The sequence below is a fragment of the Spodoptera frugiperda genome, chromosome 5 (genome assembly GCF_023101765.2).
Source record: "Spodoptera frugiperda isolate SF20-4 chromosome 5, AGI-APGP_CSIRO_Sfru_2.0, whole genome shotgun sequence".
Taxonomy (NCBI): Eukaryota; Metazoa; Arthropoda; class Insecta; order Lepidoptera; family Noctuidae; genus Spodoptera; species Spodoptera frugiperda.
The window spans coordinates 9,063,196-9,087,564 of record NC_064216.1 but is presented as its reverse complement, the minus strand read 5'-3'; the positions used below and the strand labels follow the sequence as shown (position 1 = coordinate 9,087,564).

General features: G+C 35.4%; 1 protein-coding gene across 4 annotated transcripts; it reads right to left on the bottom strand.

Annotated features, from left to right (window-relative positions):
* Positions 1 to 706: 706 nt before the first annotated feature.
* LOC118272179 (ATPase family AAA domain-containing protein 2) lies at positions 707 to 24,122 on the bottom strand. 4 transcript variants are annotated; one of them, XM_050693573.1, is made up of 28 exons: positions 23,971 to 24,122; positions 21,434 to 21,521; positions 20,819 to 20,900; positions 20,159 to 20,286; positions 19,757 to 19,929; positions 19,255 to 19,347; positions 18,859 to 19,037; positions 18,295 to 18,374; positions 17,789 to 17,911; positions 17,533 to 17,613; positions 17,363 to 17,459; positions 17,049 to 17,154; positions 16,417 to 16,695; positions 16,063 to 16,199; positions 15,705 to 15,916; positions 15,243 to 15,349; positions 14,683 to 14,867; positions 14,132 to 14,303; positions 13,547 to 13,726; positions 12,829 to 12,985; positions 12,298 to 12,464; positions 11,633 to 11,781; positions 10,776 to 10,793; positions 9,036 to 9,220; positions 8,438 to 8,580; positions 7,747 to 7,946; positions 7,296 to 7,375; positions 707 to 7,061 (listed from the first exon to the last, which is right to left on the bottom strand). In XM_050693573.1, exons 3-28 carry the CDS (start codon positions 20,872 to 20,874, stop codon positions 6,847 to 6,849), a joined length of 3,702 nt encoding a protein of 1,233 aa, XP_050549530.1. In that variant the 5' UTR covers positions 20,875 to 20,900; positions 21,434 to 21,521; positions 23,971 to 24,122; the 3' UTR covers positions 707 to 6,846. The 4 variants fall into 4 exon arrangements, with proteins under 4 accessions (XP_050549530.1, XP_050549527.1, XP_050549528.1 ...); XM_050693570.1 differs by having other exon boundaries at positions 23,641 to 24,114; XM_050693571.1 differs by having other exon boundaries at positions 17,049 to 17,142; positions 23,641 to 24,114.
* Positions 24,123 to 24,369: the final 247 nt, after the last annotated feature.

The following is a 24,369-nucleotide window of genomic DNA, read 5'->3' as shown; positions in this document are numbered from 1 at the left end:
CCACGTCTCGCACCCGTATAGCAGCACCGATTTGACATTGGACCCAAAGATCTTGAGCTTGATCCTTCGGGTCAGATTTCGGGACTGCCAGACCGGTCTCAAATGCGCGAAAGTAGCTCGAGTTTTGGTGATCCAAGGCGATATTCTTCTCACTTCCCCCAGTTTCGGGCCACGAATATTAGGGGAGCAGTTCCCATTAATACTTATGCTAAGTTGCTGACACGGGAATCGAATCCGCTATGGCGCGGTTGAGTCATGCATATTGAGTAATGAGGCAGTACTTAAACATATTTTCATGGATTCACGAGTATAGTAATGGCATTCCTGTTCCGTTTAAATGGACCCACCCCATGCCAAGGTAATTCCTACCGTCCCTCGATTAGAAAAATAGTTTTTCCAGTGGATGTGCATGTAGGAGTGGTGAAAAGCTGTATTTTTTTGGCTGTAACCTCTAGTATTTGGGATATTGCAAGGTAGCAGTTTTCGAAAAACCAATCCTACAAAGTTTGGGATTTTTTAAATAGGCCCACCCCAAGCAAAGATTATTCCCACCCCGTTCCCATTAGATACATGTTTTCAAGGGGGGAGGGAGTACGACTACGGCTTCTGATTTGGGCTACGATCTCTAATTTTTGAGATATTGCAAGGTTTTCAAATCTTATTATTGGGTAAGGTTGGTAAAAAAATGGATAAATAAAACAAAATATTCGATATCACATGAAATCATACCCTTTTATTTTCAGTTTCATTAAATATGATTTATAAATACAAAATTATATACTAGTCGAACGGTGGTTACTGTGAGCGCTTACACATACCGTACATACTCGTTGAGCAAATGCAAGCAGTTTTATTCATTTTATTACAATATTTTATTTAGTATTATAATATTCTGTCTTACAATTTTATTATTTTCTTTTCGAAATGTCTATCTATTGAATTATTTTAATGTTTTTTAATCTGCGACCCACCAGTTTAAGGCAAAATATATTTTGATCTATTCAAGAATTTTTATCATTGAGACAAAGGTATATTTGTATAATGGCATTCATTTGGTCATTTTTAATAAAACATTGTCATATAAGTAAAAAAACAATAATTTTGACAATATTCAGTTTTCTATGGCTGGTAACACTAATTTATTTTTCCTGTGGTAACACATAATATTTTAGGTCACAGATTAAAAAACACTCACTTAATCGTTTACATACGTAGTCAATACTTTATAATCTATTTCGATAAGTAAAAAAATTGCACACGACTTCTATCAGACTTTATTCAGCAATTATCCAGTCCTAGAAAAAACAGAGACTTTTGATTGGTAGATCAACAATGAATAGCCAATCAGAATGCTTCTTCTGGCAGAATGATTCCTGAATATAGCCCTTTGAGATTAAAACGGCATAAGACTTGTAATAGGTGGTGTAAAGGTTTAATTTTAAAACAAAATGTTCAAATAAAATTTGCTACCGTGCCTAACGACTTTATTGCAAGGCGTTAAAGTATCAAATTACAAATCAACGCTTACCACGTCATATTGGACTTACGCCGTTTTAACCTCAAAAAATAATTTGGGGTACAGAAAGAGTTTGAGGTAACTATTTTCTTGAACATATTTATTGATTCCTTCAATATCACACGGTTTTTGTATCAATTATTATTATTATTCCATAAATATTATTATTTTATCATTATTATATACAGATACACATTAGAGAATTGTTTAAGTTATATTATTTGAATAATTTTAAGTACTAATAAACCAATATTAATGCTTGCTCCTTACTTATAGCTATGATAGAAATATGGCATGAGATTTTGAATGTTATGAGAGGCGAGTTATTGGCGGCGCTAGTGTAGCTTTTAGTCTCTTTACCTTTAGACTATTTGCTTATTTTAAGCAATCGTCCGCTCAGGTTTGGCAAGATTGTCTGCCTTACTAGCGAAAAATAATGTTTACTATAAATAATACTTCGTTTCGTCTAAGTTACTGGACCAATAGTTTCTTATTTTATAAAAATCTATTCGCTAAACATTTAAATCGTCAATCTTATAAGTAAGGAGATTTTTATTAATGCAAATACTCTAACAATAGTCACATTTAAAACAATTCTTAAATTATAACTGCAATTAGAGCTCTTAAGGAAAATGTAAATAAAGGTAAATTTCACATGCACTTACTCGATTCGATCTTAGTTCAAATCAGACCATTCACAACACGTATATAATCTTATTTTGGAATAAGATTCTGTAGTATTTCCCTGTCTTTCTGGCAGTCAATTTTGAACCTTACCAAAGACTGACTTAAGGTTGATATTATTCAGCGACCTTGTTGTGGAAGAGAAACCAACCTTATCATTTCTGTAATAAGGTTCATAATCATTAAAACCTACCATTATTCACTACACATTTACTTTATTCGACAATACGATTGTCCTTGTTTAATTAGATAATGTTTATGACAATTACACACGTAATCCTTACAATTTACACATCTACGGCCTTAAATTAGAACACAAGAAGTAAAAATAACTTAGGCCTTAACTGACCGACTAAAGAGTATCAAATTGTGTGTCAATGATATAGTCTTTGACATTTATTTTGCCGTTAGAGCTTTATAGATGGCAAAGAAAAGTTAATATGCTCATTAGTATATACTAAATAGCAATAATTTATATTTTAGAGATCACTTTGAGGTTTATGTCAAAAACATCCCATGGACATACAATGTCATATTTATTTTTAAGTTCTTTACAGCAATTTTTACTTTAATCTATTCTACAAGGACATAGATGTACTGGACCAATACCACTCCTATATAAGTTACCATTAAATATCATATAATAGTGGTTACTTATATAAAGAAGTGTATACTCCAAATTATTAATTTTCCTAACATTACGTTTCCGCGAAACACATCAATTAAATGACTATTTAAAATGGCCATCGAACACACGAATAACATTAACATTTCACATCTTAAACATTCGCTATTTAAACATTTATAATTCCAAAGACACGCTAAACATTCAATTTTTTTTTTCATAAATTCGGATGGACACATCTCTACTACACATTACGTCACGCCTTCCCACCTCCACAGTGGATAGAGGTGCGCATAGACAATGCAACACCCACCTTTCACCACTTTTAAGTCCCCCATGTTTAGGGGGAGGATACAATTCAAACTTCACAGAAACAAAAAATAATTTAAACGTAAAAAATCAAATTGAACATTAATTAGATATATTTTTTTATAATTACGTTAATGTTAGTACAACCTTATTCTAAATTAAGCAAGATTAACTCAGCTTATTTGGTAAATTTTATTTAAAATCAAAATCGCAAATCAGTGCTCTATAATAATTAATTAATAAGATTTTTGTTCACACCTAAAAAGCCAAATTGTTTATAATTTTGTTTGTATATTAACACGCTATTTTTATATTTGTTTTGTTATTATTTTATCGTAATAAGAGAATATAAGTTTGATCCATTTGATTGGCCGTTTAGTTAGAAAAATAAATTATCACATGGAAATATTTAATCTCCATTATCATTGAACTCGTACCAAACATTACAAATGGTCACTACATAATTGCAGTAATTATAAATTCACATTCAAGTCCATAGGTAAAAGTTAAGTATTTGATTATTTCTGTAGTCAGGAACTGTGTTCAATCTCAATCATATTTTATTCATCATCATTCTCTTAACAGTGGCTCAATCAATATAACCTTACTAAAACCTTCATTAAGAGCATTCAAACAATATTATAATTGCTATGATATTAGTAATACATTTTGTTCGTCGACCAATCAAATAGAAACACGCTGTACAAAGCAAGCGCCTAGCAGAGAGAGAGATACGTATATACATAGAAATATAAACCTTCTGTACATATCACAGACCAGCGGGCTTTACTTGTAGTTTTAAACCTAAGCTAGGATTCATTGCAATGCTATTGGCTATTGTGGAACTACGATCAATTAATATATTATTTTTACCAACATTATTTACCGTATAGTGGATGCCCCATCAAGTAACAAAGGCTCCGCGCGCGCCTCAAAGAGCTATCAGACCAGCTTAGATGGGGCCCAGTAGGGCTAATACCGACCCGAAACTGCGGACTGCCTAGGGGGTTACCGGGACATATTAAATTAAAATAACGGCTTACTCATGTCTATTTACCTGAGAAAAGTTTCAACTAATTTTAAGTCACATATCTGTTAAATATATGAGCGATTGACTTGTATAATATTTCTAAGAGCTAAGCAACATAAATATGAAGTAAAAATATCAACTAAGTGAATCAATAGTCTTATTATTAAGACATAAAACCTCTGTGTAATTACTGTGTACTGTAATGCAATAAATTACAAGTTCGCTCGTAAAATCTTTAACAAGACAATAATTATTTTATGTTCGTAGTCCCGACCTTACGTGCGCGGCCTTGTCATCGGTGTATTCATTCAGATTGATATTTTTATTATTGAGCTAATATAATACTTGTGACTTAGTGTGCATTATTATAAATTGTTGTATTTTTATTGAATTTTTCGATCTGTATTTCTGGTCCTTATTCTCGTAAACATAATATACCATCTTAAATTATATGAAACATTTGATCCAAAATTTCCCACCGAAAGTGTTTTTATTAAACCAATTCTTACTATTAGTGTTCTATGAGGCTTTCATTACTCGTTTAGCGCAAAATTGCTATTTCTATTCAGTAATTTAAATACAAATCTAATACTTCCCACAGAATATTAGAAATAAAACCAATAGCATTACAATGAAACATTAAATATTGGTAATCTCACACAATTTGGCTCATTAGGAATGGTTAATATTCGACTATTCAGCCAATACAGTCTTGACAAACCAAAACCAACTTTAACATCCTTATAATACAGTCGAAAACAGCATACCTAACAATCACATCAATGTCAACAAAATATCAACTGTATTCTAAAGACGTTAAAGTCGATTATCGTTTGTTAACTTTGTATAGACCTCCACACATACTTATTCGTTTTAATAACTATTCGCAAAGCCTAGTAGGCAGTGATCGGTATACGTCCATTAAGGGACCACAACTCGTTCGTCTTTCTTAATGTTTTAGTAGAATGTAGACAATCTATTAGATTATAGACCTTTCGAATACATACGTTCGCCTACGAATCAGTGAATAAATGTTTAGCCTTTTTCTTTCGTATTTATGTAGACATCGTTTAAAATTATAGAATATATTAATAGTATTTTTAGCAAATAAATATTGTTTATTGCTTTGTTATTAAAATTATTACTCTTGCTTTTTGAAAGCTTTATTGAAAATTTAACCCAAAATAATTAAAGTTCCCCAATAGGGTAGATGACTAATTTTTATTTTAATGTCCGTCTTGTAGATTATTTTAAAATATTAGACACGTATTTTTTATTTTCTTACGGAAACAAATACTTTCAAAGATATATCGATTTGAAATATCGCGTGACGTCACTTTAGAGCACGTTTTATAGTTTTATACTCTATAGTGACGTAGTTAGCTCCCACTCCTAAACTTTGATTCGTGTTATCTAAGTATTGTTATCTTATATGACAAAATAAAAAAATACGTGTCTAATATTTTTTCATTACCTAACTGACTAATTAGATTTTTAATTTTCATACCCCGTCATCATCCCTATTGCCCCAATTGCAAAATACCCTTATCCCTAGTCACTAAATGAGGTGTATGTCTAAAGCAAATTGTAGTCTAATAGTTTGTCTACATTCCACTTTAAAGCCAGCTAACTTTGGCGAACGTACATCACAACACTTTAAACTTTATGTCGTTTACATAAGTTTCAAAATTCTTATTATGGGCATCCGCCGAAGTGCCAGCTTATAAGCGCCTTGTCCGTCAGAAAAATAACTTTAAAATGTTCTGCGCTCGTTGTTTTATAGATGAGGTAGATTGTTTTGAAACGAAATCCTTATGATTCATGTTAGTTTAAAAGTAGAATTTTATATTATAACAATCTTTCAAAAATGTCTTTTAATAGGCCAAACAAACATGGCATAGGTACCAACTAAGACTTACACACATCGTCTTAGTCATTATTGCGTAACGCTGCGCTTGCGCATGTTCAGAAAAAATCAATTTTCATTAACTAACATTCTAAACATATTTCATACATATGTCATACATTTTAAACAACTTTGGACAAGGCGCTTAAGATATGATCGATTTGATATAAATTATGGAATGTTATATTCCAAACTTTCATCTACTACCTATACTGATGGCAGTTAATACTAATGGTAAACCGATTAGACAAACAATATCGATTAACTCGATACCGTTTTAAAGCATCGATTAAATAACGAAATCGATTACATTCGATGCTGTAAAACAACCTTGTTTTAACATTAATAACTTTGTAATACGCTCCTTTTAAGCCATCGCTTCGTACATTAGATTGTTCATTTAACATTAATAATACGTAATTACGAGAACTCGATTTGATCTATTCTTTCGCGACCTTAGCAAACATCCTCAAATCACTTACAACAAAGAAAAATAAACCCAAACTACAAGAGTTTCTTAGCCAAACATCCTCTTACAATCGGAGGGTCTAGTGCCAGTTTGTTTTACGTCAACGCGACCGAAACGTTACCGTTTAGCCGTCTGATTGGTTGATTAATTGGTGCTGGCCAATGAGAGCGCCGAACGTTACAACGCAACGATCGCGTCAACGTAAAACAAACTCGCGCTAGGCCAAACAATATACTAGAACTACCCATTTGTACATATAACCAGGCTTACCTTATGAGTTCGAAACTTCAAACATAACTTATACTGTTCATTTCTTCGCGTACTGCAAGTACCTCGTGACGATTGTATTAAGATCCTGTGGCAGTTTAGTCCGGTCGAGTTTACTGGCGTAAGTTGAGACTGCTTGCGACATTTGTGCGTGCAAGTCCAGTAGCGCTTCAAGCCCGATCGTCCGAAGTGACTTCGCGTTCTTATATACAACGTTATCTAACTCAGTCTTGTTTATCAGTACTTTCTCCGTTTCTGGAATTGGTAAATGGAAATGGTTAGTGGTGTTGAGACCGGGTAACTATGTTCTCTGGTAAAACATTCAAATTGCAATCTCTATGCAACCCGCTTGCCAAGGAGCAGAGGTCTTTTGTAGCACAGTCCAGTAGTCTTGATACAAGTAGTTAAGTTTTGTATAGAATATCATGCTCATAAATGTTTAGTATGAAAAATATTGGATGAAAATAATTATTAGATATTAATACCAACCTGCACTCGTATTTTCGTGGCCTGAATTTCTCTTCTTTGGTGATGTCTTTGAGGGTGTCTTTTCTGTCGACTTCGTAGGACTGGAAACAAATAACAAAGATGATATTAATATTGTACGCTCAATCTTGTAGTAGTGTATGCAAAAGACAAACGTACAGATAGAGTCATAAGGAAAGAGTTAACTTTGAGTTTCTTTTACTTTGGTAAACTAGCTTCAGTAATTAATCAACAGTTAATTCCTGTTTTGACTAAGTTTAACTTTTCTTTTCGTTGTGCATAATGTTTATAATTCTTTATAGTTTTATTAATTCTATATCAGTGAGTGTAATTAGTTTTCTACAGTTGTAACTGTGAAATTAAATGAAATAAACTACACAATTGTGTAACATTGCAAATTCAACCTTTAAAGCTTCAACTATAAAACTCAAAATCCTTTAACGAAACCTCTTACCTTTCCAACACATGGTTATGTACGACGGTCTGCGCAGATATATTGAATAGGGTATCGTTGTCCTGCGGCCGGCGCAGTGGCGCGTCGTCGTCGCTGCCCGACGATGTACTCACTTCGCCGTTGGGGAGCGGAGTCGATGTGATCGGCTTGTTCTCTTTAGATTCTTCGTCTGTTATCGCCATACTTGAGTCTTTGAAGTTCTGTACGGATGAAATAGAGAACAATTTGTTGTTAGTGGTAAATAATCTTGGAATTTTCGAAGGTTTTTTTTCGTAAAATTGTGAATATGTTCAAACTTAGAGTAAAATGGGTATAAAGGTTTTGGTGTGCGGTGGCGATACTCATACTTAAGAGTCAACTAAAAGCAATGACCGGGCAATGGCGGCAGTTCTCTGAACATTCTATACTTATTGCAATTTCCAACCAGCCTCCCAAGGTTCAGATTGCATTGATAGTAAACTTATCTTTAAATGTCGACAAGACCTAGAGTACAGTACCCTTAGTACGAGTTTATTTTTCTTTTAACGAGATTGAAATGAGAGCCAGTTCGCCGCTTTGCGACAATCGCGCCGTCCAATCAGAGCGCCGAACGCGCTTTATTTCGTTTCGTTCAACGTAAAGCAAACTCATACCATGAGGACTGCAGTGTTACTGAACAGTTTTTCATTCTATCTATTCCAAGACATCTTACCTTTGAAGTCTTCTGTCGTTTCACAACCAGTCCCTTGGACCACGCGTTCATACGTCTACGCTTGCGTTTCACCGAATGCGGATCACTTTTGTCGCCATTCTGAGGCGTTCGCGACTTATCGCTCACTATTGAGTCGAAGTGATCTGTAATAAATAAAAAGGACCAAATAAGATACATATAAAAGTCGTCAGTAACCTCACTCACAAGGCGAAATAACGCAAATGTTTTCCCCGCTTGTTTTCTGCGAGGCATCAGTTTTCTATGATATCACTCCGATTAAGTCGGCTCATACGTGGCAAACCATGGCTCTTCCACGTAATTATTCAATACATACTTGGTTTTAAACCATTCGTCTAGTTATTGTCGGGGGTAACGGTCAATTAACAACAAAAAAGTCACATCCAATTTCTCACGACAAAATCAGTACATTAGTATGATTTTGCTTTACGTTGAACGAGAACGAAATGAGCGCGCATTCGGCGTTCTAATTGGCCAGCACGAATGAACTAATCAATCAGAGCGCCGAACGCGCTCTCGTCTCGATTACTTTTAACGCAAAGCTAACTCATACTAAGGGTAATAATAAATAAAAACTTACGTAAATTAGAAGCTGTACAAATGAAGTCAGGTAGATCGTTATCCGCCATGCCCTCCTCGTGCCTCCTCTTGGCAATCTCCTGGCACTCCAGTTCGAAGTCACTGTCCATCTCGACGTCGATAAGCGCGTGCGCATGGTCGCGCAACGAGCACGCTTCGTGACGTATCTGTTTGTCTGATGACGTTCTGTGTGTCAAGGAATATTTATTATTAACATTTTGTTGGTAATTTGTGATGGTAAGTAAGGTTTCGGGTAGAGTTTATGAAATTTTCTTTAATGAATTTTATGATGCGTGTAACTTTAAAATCGAAAAAATCGAACCGTACACTTAGTACGAGATTGCTTTACGTTTAAAGTAATCGACACGAGAGCGTGTTCGACGCTCTGATTGGCCGGCCCGAATAAACCAACAAATCAGAGCGCCGAACACGCACTCTTTTTCACGAACTTTAAACGAAAAGCAAAGACATACTAAGGATCAGTCAGATCAGTTCGTAACAAGCCATTGCTGTGTTATGGGTCTCGTATACATTTCAAAATATTAGTTTTAAAATCTCATAAATTACCCTCATGCTAAAACCACACAGACATAGATAAATACTCTTTAGTTAAAAACTATTTTTTAAAGTAGTTTTTACCAGCTAATTCCGTAACTATGTATGTCGTACGACGGTATTAGTCACAATATAATATTATCATTTACTTTCATACATAAAGCTGAAGTTCATATCTATAGATTTCAAATAATCAAAAAGTTACCTTATTATAATAGATTTTGAGCTTAAAATCCCGTTCGTTTTGTTTTTAGATTATAATATTTCAGTTACGGATAAACGCATAAATACGTACACTGCCTAAGAACGCAGCTTTACATTGCATTGTAGTAGTTTATGCAAGCCGAGCTACTAATGAAACCAATTTTATGATCTCAATTAATGAAATGATAAATTAGTAAAAATATTTAAAAAGTATCACTTTTTTTATTATAATGGATCTATCGTCCGTTTTTTAATAATATCGAGTATCTATCCCTTTCCAACCAAGTTAAAATGATTGTGAGTAAAGTCGAAACTTTACGAAATTCTCAAAAGTATCGTGAGTTAATCTTTTTGAATATTTTTTTTTCCCGGACCTCTTTTTAGACCCGGTTGCAAAAGCTATCCTCAGGGTAATTAGAGCTACGTCTCGTCAAACCATTCCTTATGTATGGGTATGACCATACTATAACTAATATACAACATTTTACAATACTTTCCATTTAATTTCTCCATAAAATTAGTTTCATTAGTCGATAATAATCTAGAACTAAATGTTATGTCTAAGCTTATAGATACTTATGTCTATCTATCATTATATTAGTCACTATCTATGCTACTTACATGCTATTTCGCTACATGCATTTTGTCCGAAATATTATATTTGTCGGACTATTACGTTAGGTTATGTACACACGGAAGTTTGCAATGGCTTAGAGCAGTGACAGTTGTCGATAAATTTGATATCGATTAAATTGTGAATATTATTTTAATTCTTGACTATTCCATATTTAAATGACAAAAAAACTGAATTTTGATAACAATTAAGGCTCGTAGAAAAGCTCCGTGTGTACTTTTTAATAGTACTTATATTTACTTATGTTTTATTATGAGCGATATAGATAATATGTTATATTAGTTCTATGTTATATGCTAATGTTAGTGTTACGTTATTATTATTAACAAAGCGTTGGTTTGGTCATACCTATACATCCCTCTAGCACTTTGATTGGCGCCGGGGGAATGTGGAAAGAAAACACGTTCAAATAAATTATAAAATAAAAGGCCGTTCACATAATGGCGTAAGTTTACTTTGACAACTAGTTTGAAGTATTTAGTAGATAAATGATAAATCAATTTCATGTTAAATTTTAAGTCCATAATAATAAAGCTCTTTAATGTATTTACCACTTCCAATTTAATCACATAGTGAACACATTATGATTCCAAAAAAAATATCGATATAACACTTAGGGCACGTCACATCACTATTTTAGTAAAACTTTACGCCATTATGTAAATGCCATTGGGTAAATGGAATGGTCATGTTATGTAGGGGTAAATTAAAATGATTGTGAAAAATTAATTAATAAATCAAAAGGTATGAATTCTTCGTGAATTTTGAGACTTATAACGTATTATATTACTTAGTGTATTCTCTAGCTGTTACCCGTGGTTTTGCTCGCATAGTGAACATTTTTTCCTTTGTGTTCAGATATTTGAATGTCTAGACATAGAAATCATACCATAAAAACGCTATGTTGCGATGTTAAGAGACAAACAAACAGAATTCCGCATTTATAATTAATTAATTAATTATTATTATTACAAACAGAAGAAGAAAATCACAAGGAGACGAGTAATCGATAGAACAGCGATTTGAGGAGAATTCCAGTAAATCATAATTTCAGTTAAGCCAGTAGTGTTGATACTTGCATAGCAATAAAGTCACTACTTAAAACCTCTTTTTAAGAAATCTATCTCCTTATAACTTTGCATCTTCACTTAACCAAAATAATATTACAAAAAATTCTTAAATAAAATGACGTCACAACATCTTACCTGTCCGGGTTATACTCGAGTGCGTTTGCGCATATAAGGTCGATGTCGTCTAGGAACTCTTTGGCGCAGTTATACTTGTGCATGTCGACTTTGGTCATCATAGTCTCCAAGTCCATCGGCTGCTTTATTATGTCTAGGTAGTCGGTTACCTGTGGAATAAACAAATAAGGTTTAGAATTGAGTAATGTTAGGTTTTAGGGTTGGTTCACATCTGACGGAACATGTGTCGCGAAATATCGGTCGTGTAACGCCAAAAGAAATAAATGTATAGAAAGCACTTGACTGTTCACATCAAACCGATGATACGTCTGGCGTATTTCGCCAGATAAGAACCGACCCTTTTAGTAAAAGTTACCAAATATTAGACAACATATTAACATTTATGACCTCAAAAGTAGAGTAAAGTGAAATGGAGAGTCTAAATTATGACTAAAAATCACATGTAATATGGCAATCACAAGTTATTATTACAAATTGCCCAAAGCGAAATCCAAACTTAATAAGTTCAAATGAAATGAATAAGATGCGTGAGAGAGCTTGAAAGCTATAAGAAAATTGTTTGAAAAGAGCACACAGTAAGTCGAATGTCATTTGGTATTCGAAAGTTATTCAATTGTTTCATGTTCTTTCAAAGTTTAATTTCATGAGAAAAACGAATAAATTACCTCTTCCAAGTCCACAGGTTTGGTGAACTTGTAGAACCGCCGGTTTGACGCCAGCTTCCTGCAGATGTCCCGCAGGAATATCCTGAGCTCGCGCAGCTTGTAGTCTTCCTTGCGCTTGCGTCGCGTCATCTCTTCCGCCGACTCGCGCGGTGGTGGCGGTGGGGGCGCTGGAAACCATTCGAGTTATTTAGAAACTTAAAATTCTTTAACAATTTACCATTTTTTAGAAATTATCTGATTACACAAAAAGAAAGGAAAAGGTCTTTAAAAGAGCCAAATGTCATGACATTCTTACTCAAGAGCGGGGAGGGGGGTGGAATTATCCACAAATTAGGCGTGGGGATTAATGAACGCCACTCAATTCCCCCTTTATATCAAAAATGGGCAGTAAGTTAATAATATGATAAATACTTATGGCTACTAGAGAAAGCCGCACTAAAAGAAACAAGAAGTCGATTACTAATCTATAAAGGGAAACAGGACAACTGTTTACCATGTATATAAAATACTACTGATAGATATTAGACTTACCTCTCGGTAATGGAGGAGGAGGCTCGTTGCTCTCAATGGGCGGTGGGTCTAGCAGTGCATCAGCCAGTATTGGCTTCAGGAAGCTAATGACTTCAGCAGCACTGGGCTCACGCACCCTGTATACGCAGTCCTTGTACACCGGGAACAGCTCTTGTAACTGGAAGAGGCAAAGAGAACTGTCAAGACTTGTTGAAGTTGATGGATTTAAGTTTTTAATGGATAATTTTTGATGGATTTGCCTATGATACCTTCGTTTTAATAATAATATTTTATTGGTATTCGGAATAAACATTTGCAAACCAAACATTACTTTTGATGCAATTAATACTCATTTTCATGTGTCTTTGCGCTAAATAGATGGTGCTGCAGGCGTAAATTTTTATTTTTTACGAATAAACGGATCATCTGTTGGCAATCGATTAACGCCATCTATGGACATCCGCAACATTAAAGGAGTCATAGAAGCGGTACGCTGTACAGATAAGTATGTAAGCGTAGGTACCGAATTACGGACATTTTTTTACAAATCTGACGTTAATTAGTGTTATATATTTTAAATAAGTATTGCAAAAATAATTTAACGTGTGAATTAAAGCAATAGTCGTACATAGCACGCTCGCTTCATAAAACAAAAGAACATCATAAAATAGTTTCGACTCTCATAAGTGGCCAGCTTAACAGCACAGATAATATGTATAACAATTAGTGAGTAACGAACCTCCTGCGGCAGTTCATGATGCGCGACCTGCGCGGTGGCCAGTACCAAGGTCCGGTCCCCGGCGGCGCGGGCGCGACACAGCTGCCTCAGCAGGGCACACAGGCCTACCGCCGCCAGCACGGACACGTCGCGGATGTACAGCACGCAGCCACGGTCCGCGCGACGACACTCCGAGAATACCTGAGGACAATTGTTTTACATTGAATAGGGCAGAAAGTGGTAGTAAAAGGGAGGAAATTTAGGACTTGAAACATGTTAATTATGGCCCTTAAAGCCAAGTAGTCACACGCCACGCTAAACGCTATATAAACATGACCTCTTTTCGACTTTGAAAACTCTAATTACCGTATTTTCAGTGAAAATCATCAAATGGTTCCTCGCGTCTTCAAAGCGAGAAGGAGTGCCAGACTTTTACTAACTAAAAACACCCCATTTCAACTACAAGTCGTACTATGTCGACAATACGTCAACTTAGAATACATTAATCAATGTCAAAAATGACACAAGGTTTTAGAAATCTTTTTACTACTTGCATTCTGTCATCAAATCTTGCTAGCTACACAAAAATGAACTCTATATACTTACTGATATTACAGCCTGTTCTTGCGTGAAGGTGAGAGCGGAGTGTAAGGTGGACATGCTGAGTTCCTTCACAGTGCAATGCTCTAGCTGGGCGAGTAGTGCGGGAGCTATGTGGGTCTCTGCGCACTCGCCCGTTATTAGGAGCACGCTTTGTGATAGAACGGGGTCGGTTATCCTGTGGAAGAATAAATAAATAAATTGGTACGTAGCTGTAAGATTGAAGAATACAGATTTTTGACTACATCTTGTGTCTTTGTCATTGGAATTGTAAAGTTTGTATGTTTTCTTTCTACCAAACATTTTATGACAGTTTTCTATAATAAACTTTACACTTAGTATTCAAATTAGTAGTACAGGTACTCGCCCGCAAAATAAAACGTTCAAATTTATCAGTAAGTGCTACTATTCTAGGTTAATTCTTGCTTGAACAGGTTCAAATTTCAATAGAACCCTGCTGGTTTGTAGTATGTACAGGAGGACTAGGCGTGGAGACAGAATTATTGTTCACCTTTAGCACACCGTTAGAAACATCCAAGTCAACAAAATTTCCTTACCTATTATCCTCGCCTTGGGCCAGCGGGAAGCAATGCTGCAGTAGCAGTGTGGCGGCGTGTACCTGCGGCTGCAGCAGCGACTGGGCGGGCGCGGGCAGGCGGCGCGCCGACTGCGGCCCGCTGCGGGCGCCCGCCGCCACCAGACCCTGCATCGCTGATACCAGGTCCGCGCGGGTCACCTCCACCTGGATACAGGTACACATTCAGTTTATAACTTAGCGTTTTTTAAGTTTTTTACGTAAATACATCACCTCACGCCTGTCTCCCATAGGGGTAGGCAGAAACAATGGTACGCCATTTGCTACGAATTTTACCTGTTACGCTTCATCAACTTTTGATTCTCTACCATAGTTCACATAACACTCTTCTATATGACAATGATGCAGAATTAAATCGACTAAACTTACAGAAATGTAATTTGGCATGTAAGTTCTTTGACAATCATAAGGCAAGGCCCTAGAATTCCTTTGAGAATGTTAATACACGCAGATAAAGTTGTAACCTATCGTAAAGCCTTCCAAATATTTACTTTAACTTATAAAACATTGTTTGATACTTACATTCTTAGCATCAATAACGAGGGCGTGTTCACTCTCGTACACCTGCGGGTACACTCGACGCAGCGCCTTCAACACTGCCTCCGAACATAACGCCTTCAGATCCGAACCTGGGAACAAAACGGGACAGATTGATAAAACTGAATGAATGTATCAAGAGGATAGATAAAGTGCTATTTAGACAATCACTAGTGCGATTTCGCCTACTCTTGGCGTATTGCTGATCCATAAAATAGTACTTATGATTATGGTAGAAGTGCAACTTCCGAAGTCGCAGTCTTTTATCTCAGGTTCAGTAGCTATATAGAAGTATTGTTTTCCAATATCGAAAACTTTAGCACAGCCTCCCACAAAATCGTGGTCCGTGTATGGCAATAGGAACATAATACTCATAGAAATAGTGGCAAAAATTGCACAATTACTTCACACAAAAATATATTTACTAAGTCACATAAGAATCCTTACCTCCATAACCCCCAGTGACTTCAGCCAGATAATCTAAAGTCTCTTCACTAGGTCTGGGTGTCCATTCCTTAGTGTATATCTCCAATATGTCCCGTCTAGCGGCGGCGTGCGGCGGCGGGAAGTGAAGCTCTCGGTCGAATCGACCCGCGCGACGTAACGCAGGGTCTACCGCGTCTAAACGATTCGTCGCACCGATTATTACTACTTCACCCCTGGAAATAAGGTTGGAAGTTGAGTGGCAAAGTTGAGGTAATAACTTTATGTACAAAACCATACTGAAACATTAAAGGTTGTCAAGTAATTTTCAACACAGTGTACAATAGTTATAAGATTCATTTTACAAGAACATAGTACATACCGATCACACAAGCCGTCCATCTCAGCCAGTAGCGTGCCGACGACACTAGTGTGTACTTGTTCCTGTCGCACGCTACGTACCGGCGCCAGCGCATCGATCTCGTCGAAGAATATTATTGACGGTTTCATTTTGTTCGCCTGTACAAAGAAATATAGGATTTTTGTATTATTTTTCATTAATAATATTTACATATAACATGCCGCTATATGCTGTTGTTTATTTATTTTTTATTTCGCTTCTTTGTGTATATAATATGTGACATTTTATTTCATGCAAAAGACTATCATGAGAAAATAAAATTTGATATAGACAAACATCAACATTACATAAAAAGTACAAAATCATCCAAATTACCTGTTGAAACAGCAATTTCAAATGCCGCTCGCTCTCTCCGACCCATTTCTTCAAACAATCAGCTCCTTTTCTCATGAAGAAAGCGACTTTCCTTCCACCGACCAGTGTACACTCGTTGGCTAAAGCTCTTGCTAGTAACGTTTTACCAGTACCGGGCGGGCCGTGGAACAAGACGCCTTTGGCTGGCCTCGTCTTGAACTTTTGGAAGAGATCCGGGTACATTAGAGGGAAGAGTACCATCTCTCTAAGACATTTAATGTGCTCTTCTAGACCTCCCACCTGAAATATATAGAATTTATTTATTTTCAATAACTTACAATCACGCATTTTATCCCCGTGAGGCAGCAGTGCACATTTTCAAAGCAGGAACCACTTTCCGACCAATAATGTTGTGAGTTTCATTAAGAGTGAGCCTATTGACACACCCTCTGTGTTTTACCAATGAGTACCAGACTCCATGATATTCTGGGATTTATTGAAAAACTGAAAAATAACAATATTTTTTTGCCTGAAGCGAACAAATCGTTTTTAATATGCATACTCAATAGGTATTGAAATGTAATATGGAAAACTGTTTGAAAATAGAATTATTCACTGAATAACATAAGGTTGATAAAAGAAGGTTTACTTACAGAAGTAAATCTGACACTGCCATCCACTTCGACTGGCTGTATGTCTCTTAGTGCCCGGTCTGTCTTCTTGTCATCTGTAGACTTTGACTTTTGTCTGGAAAATAAACTTTAATTTTATATTTAAATAAAGTCCATAAAAAACAAATATAATATGTATTTATAAGTATCTAAGTGTTCTACTGACCATTATTAAAACCATTATTTTACGTTTTATAGTGCAGTCAATATTTAACTTTATACTTTACGTAATAAAGTCGAAAATCTATTGATAACTTTACAATATTTAAAATTAATATCACATGAATGGAACTCACCTGCCCTTAGTCTTATTTTTCATAGAAACATTAAGATCTTCTTCCGTATCCGAACTAGAAGTACTACTGCTACTGGTCGTACTGGACGGCGATTGTGCTGCAATAGAAAGGGACACATATAATAATTTGTTATAGAAAAATAAACTTTATAACTAAGGAATAAGACTCACATCTGATTGTCTTTCTACGCAATATTTTCGGTTTCCTCTCTCTAAGGCAGTATGGCTTCTTTCTAATTGTGAACGTTTTTGCTGTAAGAAAAATATGGTATTCAGAAATCACCTTTAACCTACATCATTTAAAAGTTAAAATTGAATAACATTAACCGAAGACAACAATAAAATTCAATTGTTACAAGCAAGATCTTTATGCTTTACAAAATTCAACTTAATGACTTAACGAACAAGACCTTTTTATTAATATTACCTCTAGACCGCGTCTCATCCTGTGCAATCTGCATGAAGGCAGGTTTAGGTTTGCGCGTGCGCTTGGAGCGACGCGGCTGACGGCTTAGTGTTAATTCGCTGCCCGACTCCGAGGATGAGGACTCTGTGGAATTATTATATACTCTCAAAAGTATGTTGAAGATAGTCTATGTACAGATTCATTCGATAGTGAACTCTATCGTTTGTTAATAAGGTCGAAAATGCTTTGCACTTTGACAGACACATATAGGGTAGCTTAAAGTGTAGTCTGTAGTACTAAGTCTATGCTATAAAATTGAATCAGTTTCGTAATTTAACCCATTAACTACCTGTGTCCCTACCGCTCGTGTCGTATTGCTGCGACAGAGAACGCATGTTTTTTTTAGTTCTATTCATACGATTGGTCCTCCTTATTTAGTGTAGATATTTTTTTCAATTTATAGCGGATATTTAACTGGGCGCTTAAAGGGTTAATATCCTTTTTCAATTGAAATAGTGTGGACATACCTGTTTCCTGTTGACTATCCACCTTCTTAGTTCTACTTCTGACAGGCCTTCTTCTACTACTTCTTGTTGGAGCTTGATTACTAGAAATAAATAAAAATATTAAAATGACACATCATCAAAATCAACTAACTAGTCTGCTATTGCGTATGTATATGTGTAAGAGTGAATAATTGAAATTGAAAATTATTAATAATTTTACTAAATTATTAATAATAACCACATGTTTTGGTAAATGTTAAATATTAGATTTACCGTAACATATATAGACAGAGCTGGTTGTTTACTATCATGTTATCCGTATGCTTGTATACCTCCCCTTTTTTTAAGGGTGGAAAATCATCCAATGAATTCTCCCACCTTGGGCGAGGCGGGAGGGAGTGTCAGACTCATACTGACTAAAAACCACCCCGTTCCTACTCCTGCTTTTCGAGCCGGAGCGCCAGTGGGTTTACTAGGTAGTCCGCAGCACCGGATCAGACATCGGCCCCACCGGTGGTGAGCTGATAGCTCTTTGAGCGGTTGTATACCTCCCTAACGTATAAAAAGTCCTTGTTCCACACTCACCTCTCACTATCCTGTCCCTGTACAGGTTCCTCTTCCTGCTTTACTTCTTTCTCATCCTCTTTGTCAGCAGCAGGTGCTTCTGTGTCCATGTTCTCATCTTCTTTCTTAGTCTCCGTCGACGGCTTCTTCTCAATAACTGTCTGATTGTTCTCCTCCTCTGAATCTGATTCTGTCGCGTCCTGTTTTATAATTGAAAGAGAAGAATATCTGATTATTTTCATACCCTTTTGAATAATAAAATTGACTAATCAAACTAGCTGCTCATTTTGAAGCGTAGATCCTGAATGTTTTATAAATAACAAGGTGTCTATACAATAACAAAAATACCAAGAATTTAGGTAATATAGCACCTGAGCAAAACCGGGGCAAGTAGTAATTTGCAAATAAGATACGTACAATAGTCTTTTTGTTGTTGAATCTGGCAGAAGTTCTTCTCTGTCGCGACAGCTGGGTGTCTTCATCGGTGTTGGTTGGGGGGTGACTACGTGTCTGTCGAAATAAAAAAAGTTTTATCGTATGATATTGTTAAAAAACATCTTTAAAGTGACTAGGCAACCGATTGCCGTGCGTTGCGTTACGGAGCAACACTTTGAATGATCCACAAATTGATGTTACGTGATGTGTATTTGTCATTGTATGATTGCAAACGCACCCACAACATAAGAGAAAATCGTAGCGTTACGTTTACGTTTTATAATTTTAATAAAATAGGTATTTATTAATTAACTTGGGGCAATATTGACGATATTTCTACATTTGCAGCAGTTTGGAATTTTACTTGCTTGAAATTGCCTTTGATTTTCATGTTGTCAAACACAGGAAACAGCCAAACGCAACAGACTAATCCTTTAATCCACTGTTTCAAAGAATAACAATATATTTTATGTCAAGTACTTACAAGTTTCTTGGAGGCAACTCTGGCCTCGTCAGCTGAAGAGAATTCATCTGAGGAACTAGAGCCAGGGAACCCGTACAGGTCAGGGTAGCCTTTGACCTTCAGCTCGTTCGTGATCCAGCTCTCGTTGAAATTGTGATGTAAGAGCTTGCGCTTGCGACAGCTTCTTCGGACATCTTGAAACAGATAAGGATTATGTTAGCAAAATTTAATTAAAGTAATATAAATATCAGGTGGAATCGTTAATGTATACATGAACAGTAAAAAATAATTCTTAAAAGAGTAACAAATGGAATTTCTTGCTTGTTCTTCTCCATTCGAATCTACATTTTGCACTGACTGACAGACTATTATATATTTCTTTAGTTGTTGACGTTTCAAAAGTACTTATTTATGGTTTCTCACTTTCTTGAATAGGTTTATCCTCACTGTCCTCCATATAGTTCTTCCTAGGAGCCCGACTGCGGCGTATCTTCACGCTTCTGTTGGTGGAATCGTTGTCATCGGCGAAGAACACTCGCACTTGTCTGGATCTGAGAGAATATAATCATTACTACTAATCACAATTTTAAATTGACAAAAACATGGTTTTGGCATATCCACTTCACCAAAACTACAATTTCATAACCCGAATAACGCGATAACATTGCGGTTAGAGATAAAAAAATTACAAGAAATTTTGCAATGACACAGTGATACTTAAATAGGAAATTTAGTGTCACAGATCGCTATAATAAACCGATACCGCCTAAAACTATAAGTATTTGTTTCTCAACTAGTTCCTCGTGCTTTTCTTAAGTTGATGACTTCTTTTTATGTAAATGGGCCGACGTTTGGCCGCTATCTCGCCTGATGGTAAGTGATAATCCGGCCTACGATGGTGCACGTCTGTCCATACGCAACCTATTCACTCGGGCTTTGAAGACACCCAGGTTATACCCATCAGGAAATACTACGTTTTGATTGCAGTATATAATATTGGGATCACAAGTCATTACATATCAATCTGAAAAAAATGGTTATTCTATTTTTAAGTCAATAAGTGTAATGTTAAATGAAACCAACCTCCTTGAATATTTCTCAGGTTCTGTATCACTTTCGGGGAACATGATCCGAGGCATCTTAATGGTACGAAGACGTCGGCTATCTGTAAAACAATCACTTATCAGAACACTGCAACAGTACCTGCACTTAATTTAACACTATCTCACTCTTTCAATTAATGTCTCATTAAGAATTTATGATAATTATTAAGTAACATGACCTAAATAGTTTGTAGTATTGCATAATTATAGAGATCTAAAGCGTTGATTGATAGTATAGTAAGTAAGCCCACAATGCACTGTGTTAAGGCACAATTTGTAAAATCATTTTAAAATCACATCCTAATTTTCATGATTTAATTTTAACTTAGTTTTTTCATTAATCCTGACTCAGGACTTTTTGAACCTTGTCACTAAAAATGTTTACCAAGTTGCTCTCAGTGTGGTCACAAACAGATTGTGCGATACAATAGTATGTATAAATATAACTGTATTGTACAGAATTAAGAAACATTTTAAAAACGCACTCATCACTTAAATATCCATTTATAACCATAGTAAACAGTTATATGTCTTTAACTAACAACTAGACAAAGAACCTGTAGTTCTCATTAAAGTAATTAATAAAGGAACTTACATTTAGTAGGCCAGTGTTGTATCTTTCTGGTCACTTTATATTGACTACTCCTTAACTCTCGTGGGGTCCAGTTAGAGGTCTTAGGGGTCTAGAATTATAATGAAACATTACTTTTTAATTTACTACTCATAGCTACACAAAAATTTTACAGGTACAAATGAGATGTTACTCTTATGACCCCCTCGATGTAACTGCTGTCTACCTACACACATCCCACAGTTCATTTTAAACAGGTCACAGGAAATAGGGAGAAGTTTAGCCAGGCACAGGTACAAAACATTTGTATCTACTGAATTCTAATAATTGCAAAGGTAATATTATAGAATCAAATATTGCCTCATTTAAATTGAATATCATATTCATATACAAATAGGGTAAATTGTCTGGCTATAGGCATTTGATTATACTAGGACACAATACAATAATCTTCATTGTACTGCAAAGCATTGTATAAATAAACATTTAGTACAAAAAGGACATCACAATAATTACTAAACATGTATTTACTGAGAAAAAATAAGACTATATATTTAATTCTCATAAATATCACAGAATAATAACAAAAAATATATGAAACTTATTTAAAAAAATAATATATTCGAACCACATACACCCCATGCGGGAAACAAATTATCATAAAGGTTATAAATTATTATGCTATTGTCCCGAAACTAATTCTAAGATTACCACATATTGAGGAAACTTAGTAACTTAATATTATTTTGAGGAGATAAGTGACAATTTGAAGTATATTGGGTGTAGTGTATAGCCAATAAGTGTTGCAGGGAGGTAACTAGGTAGGTAAACTAACTGTCTGTCTAAAAATAAAAATCAAACTAACAGCCAGTCTTAAGAACTGACTAGACTACAGTCTGGTAAAAATTGTTAACTACTACATGCACAACAACACCAACAGAACATGACCTTCCACTGCCGGGTTATAAACCTCTTCTACACAAAAGAATTTGCCTTGACAGGCAGGTCGGAGTTTAATCCATTGTGCCAAAATGTAGATCGAAGCGATACACAATGTATTTTCTATTGTGTCTCATACACTAATAGTTAAAAGGCACAGATTAATCAGAGAGAGCACCTCAAACGGCTCTTACAACACACATTATGACATATTTGGACATAAGCTCTGTGCAAAATGTGTTAAAATACTATCTATAGGAGCTCATGAGAACCAAGTTATATGTACTTTCTAAGATTATTTAGACAACACTGACAAGTGGTGTAAGACAACATTGTGAGGAAACCTGGGCTTACAATTTCTAATTAATAGTTTGAAATGGACAACTCGCATTGGACAAGTGTGGTGATTAATGCAGAGGCCTTTGCTCAGCAGTGGTCATTTATGGGCTGTTGATGTTGATATTATACACTATATAGTGTGTAAATACTTTGATTTAAAGAATACATGTGTTATAGTGTATTGTTATCATTTGTGCATTCTCCAGTACAGATAAGAAGTCGGAAACAATTAAAAATTCTGTTTATTTATTTGTATTATTGATTGTTATCATTATCAAGAATGTGGTTTTATCAAACACTTTAGTTGTGTCTTTATTTTGTCCCATTAATGTCAATTGGCTTCTAATTGTGTTTAGATTGGATTTATCGAAATAATATTTCTGAGGCATTGAAATATTTTACGTCAAAACCTCTTTAGTAGTAACATATATGTATTTATAATCAAAATGTAGTATATTTGTAGTAATTGGTGCAATTAAATATAAAATTTAAAGAAAAACATTGTTATTCCGATTCAGATCTAGTTGAGTGTTGAAATAACATTGTGATGCAACACCAACAATCACTGTTGACATAGAATGTGTATGTTAAACTACATGTATCTTATATCTAACTCTCCACATATATAGAATTCATATTCATATTTATATAAACATGCTTTATGAGCTCTGACATCATAGCTATGTGGAGACAAACATTTACCACCAACATTATATCTGGACAACCAAGTTGAGTCACTACAAGTTTACAGGGAACATCATGGGTTACCACAAGACCTTAGTTCTGTTCATAAACACTATATTTCTAGTCATTAAGCACTAAAAGCGCATGCATCGACGTGCACTCGCGACAATCATGTACCTACAGGGAACAAGGACAGGAAGTACAAAGTGTGGTACAAAGCCTCGATACCAAACCACTGCACAACAAACTAATGGCTTATACAACGTCACCTTCTCTTCAGACACGATGCTCTCGTCGTTCATAGCGTAATTCCCATCGTCAACCTCCCCATTTTCTCCATTACTGCGACGGGTTTTCACCATTGCAGTAGCTGTGTCGTAACGTTACATACAAGACCCAAAATCCGTTATGTAACAGCCCTTCGACGTTACAAACACACGCGACTGATAAATCATTAACAACACAAACGTTTTACACTCAAAATAGAAAACTAACACGACAAAGGACGAGCGTTATCACCCGCACATGTCGTTACACAGCGCCATGTTAAATGAACAATGTACTCCTGCTCCCAGCGACTTTTACAATAGTTAACTCACCAATCAAACGCACCGTTTTCTCTAATACACTTTTTATCTAATAATAAACTATATCTGTAAAGAAAACCATGAAAAATCAATGAATTAAACTGATACGAAACGAAATCCACAACTCACGATGTTTTTATTGACAACTGTCAAAAATTCCCGCAAATTTGTCATTTTTCAAATTGTTCTGAGCTAAGATAATTTTAAGCATCTTGATTGTCTATACTCTTTTAACTTACAGATAAACCCGTTAAAAACATAACGACGCATAACTTTTTTAGCATGCTTATAATATTGCGTTCTTTGACCTGGATTTACAAATTCACGGGATTTCAAACTATTTCTTCGAATATTGTTAAAATTATGTTATATTTAATACCACAATATCCTGAACTACTAATTTTATTTCTA

Bases quoted from the DNA above. Each gene is read 5' to 3' on its own strand.
- LOC118272179 (XM_050693570.1), bottom strand. From the start codon at position 23,733: ATGGTGAAAACCCGTCGCAGTAATGGAGAAAATGGGGAGGTTGACGAT. The intron at 17,614-17,788 runs GTAATATTAATA...TTTTTCTTACAG, and splicing joins GGATGAGACGCGGTCTAGAG to CAAAAACGTTCACAATTAGA. The intron at 11,782-12,297 runs GTAATTTATTCG...TTTATTCCACAG, and splicing joins AACCTGTGGACTTGGAAGAG to GTAACCGACTACCTAGACAT.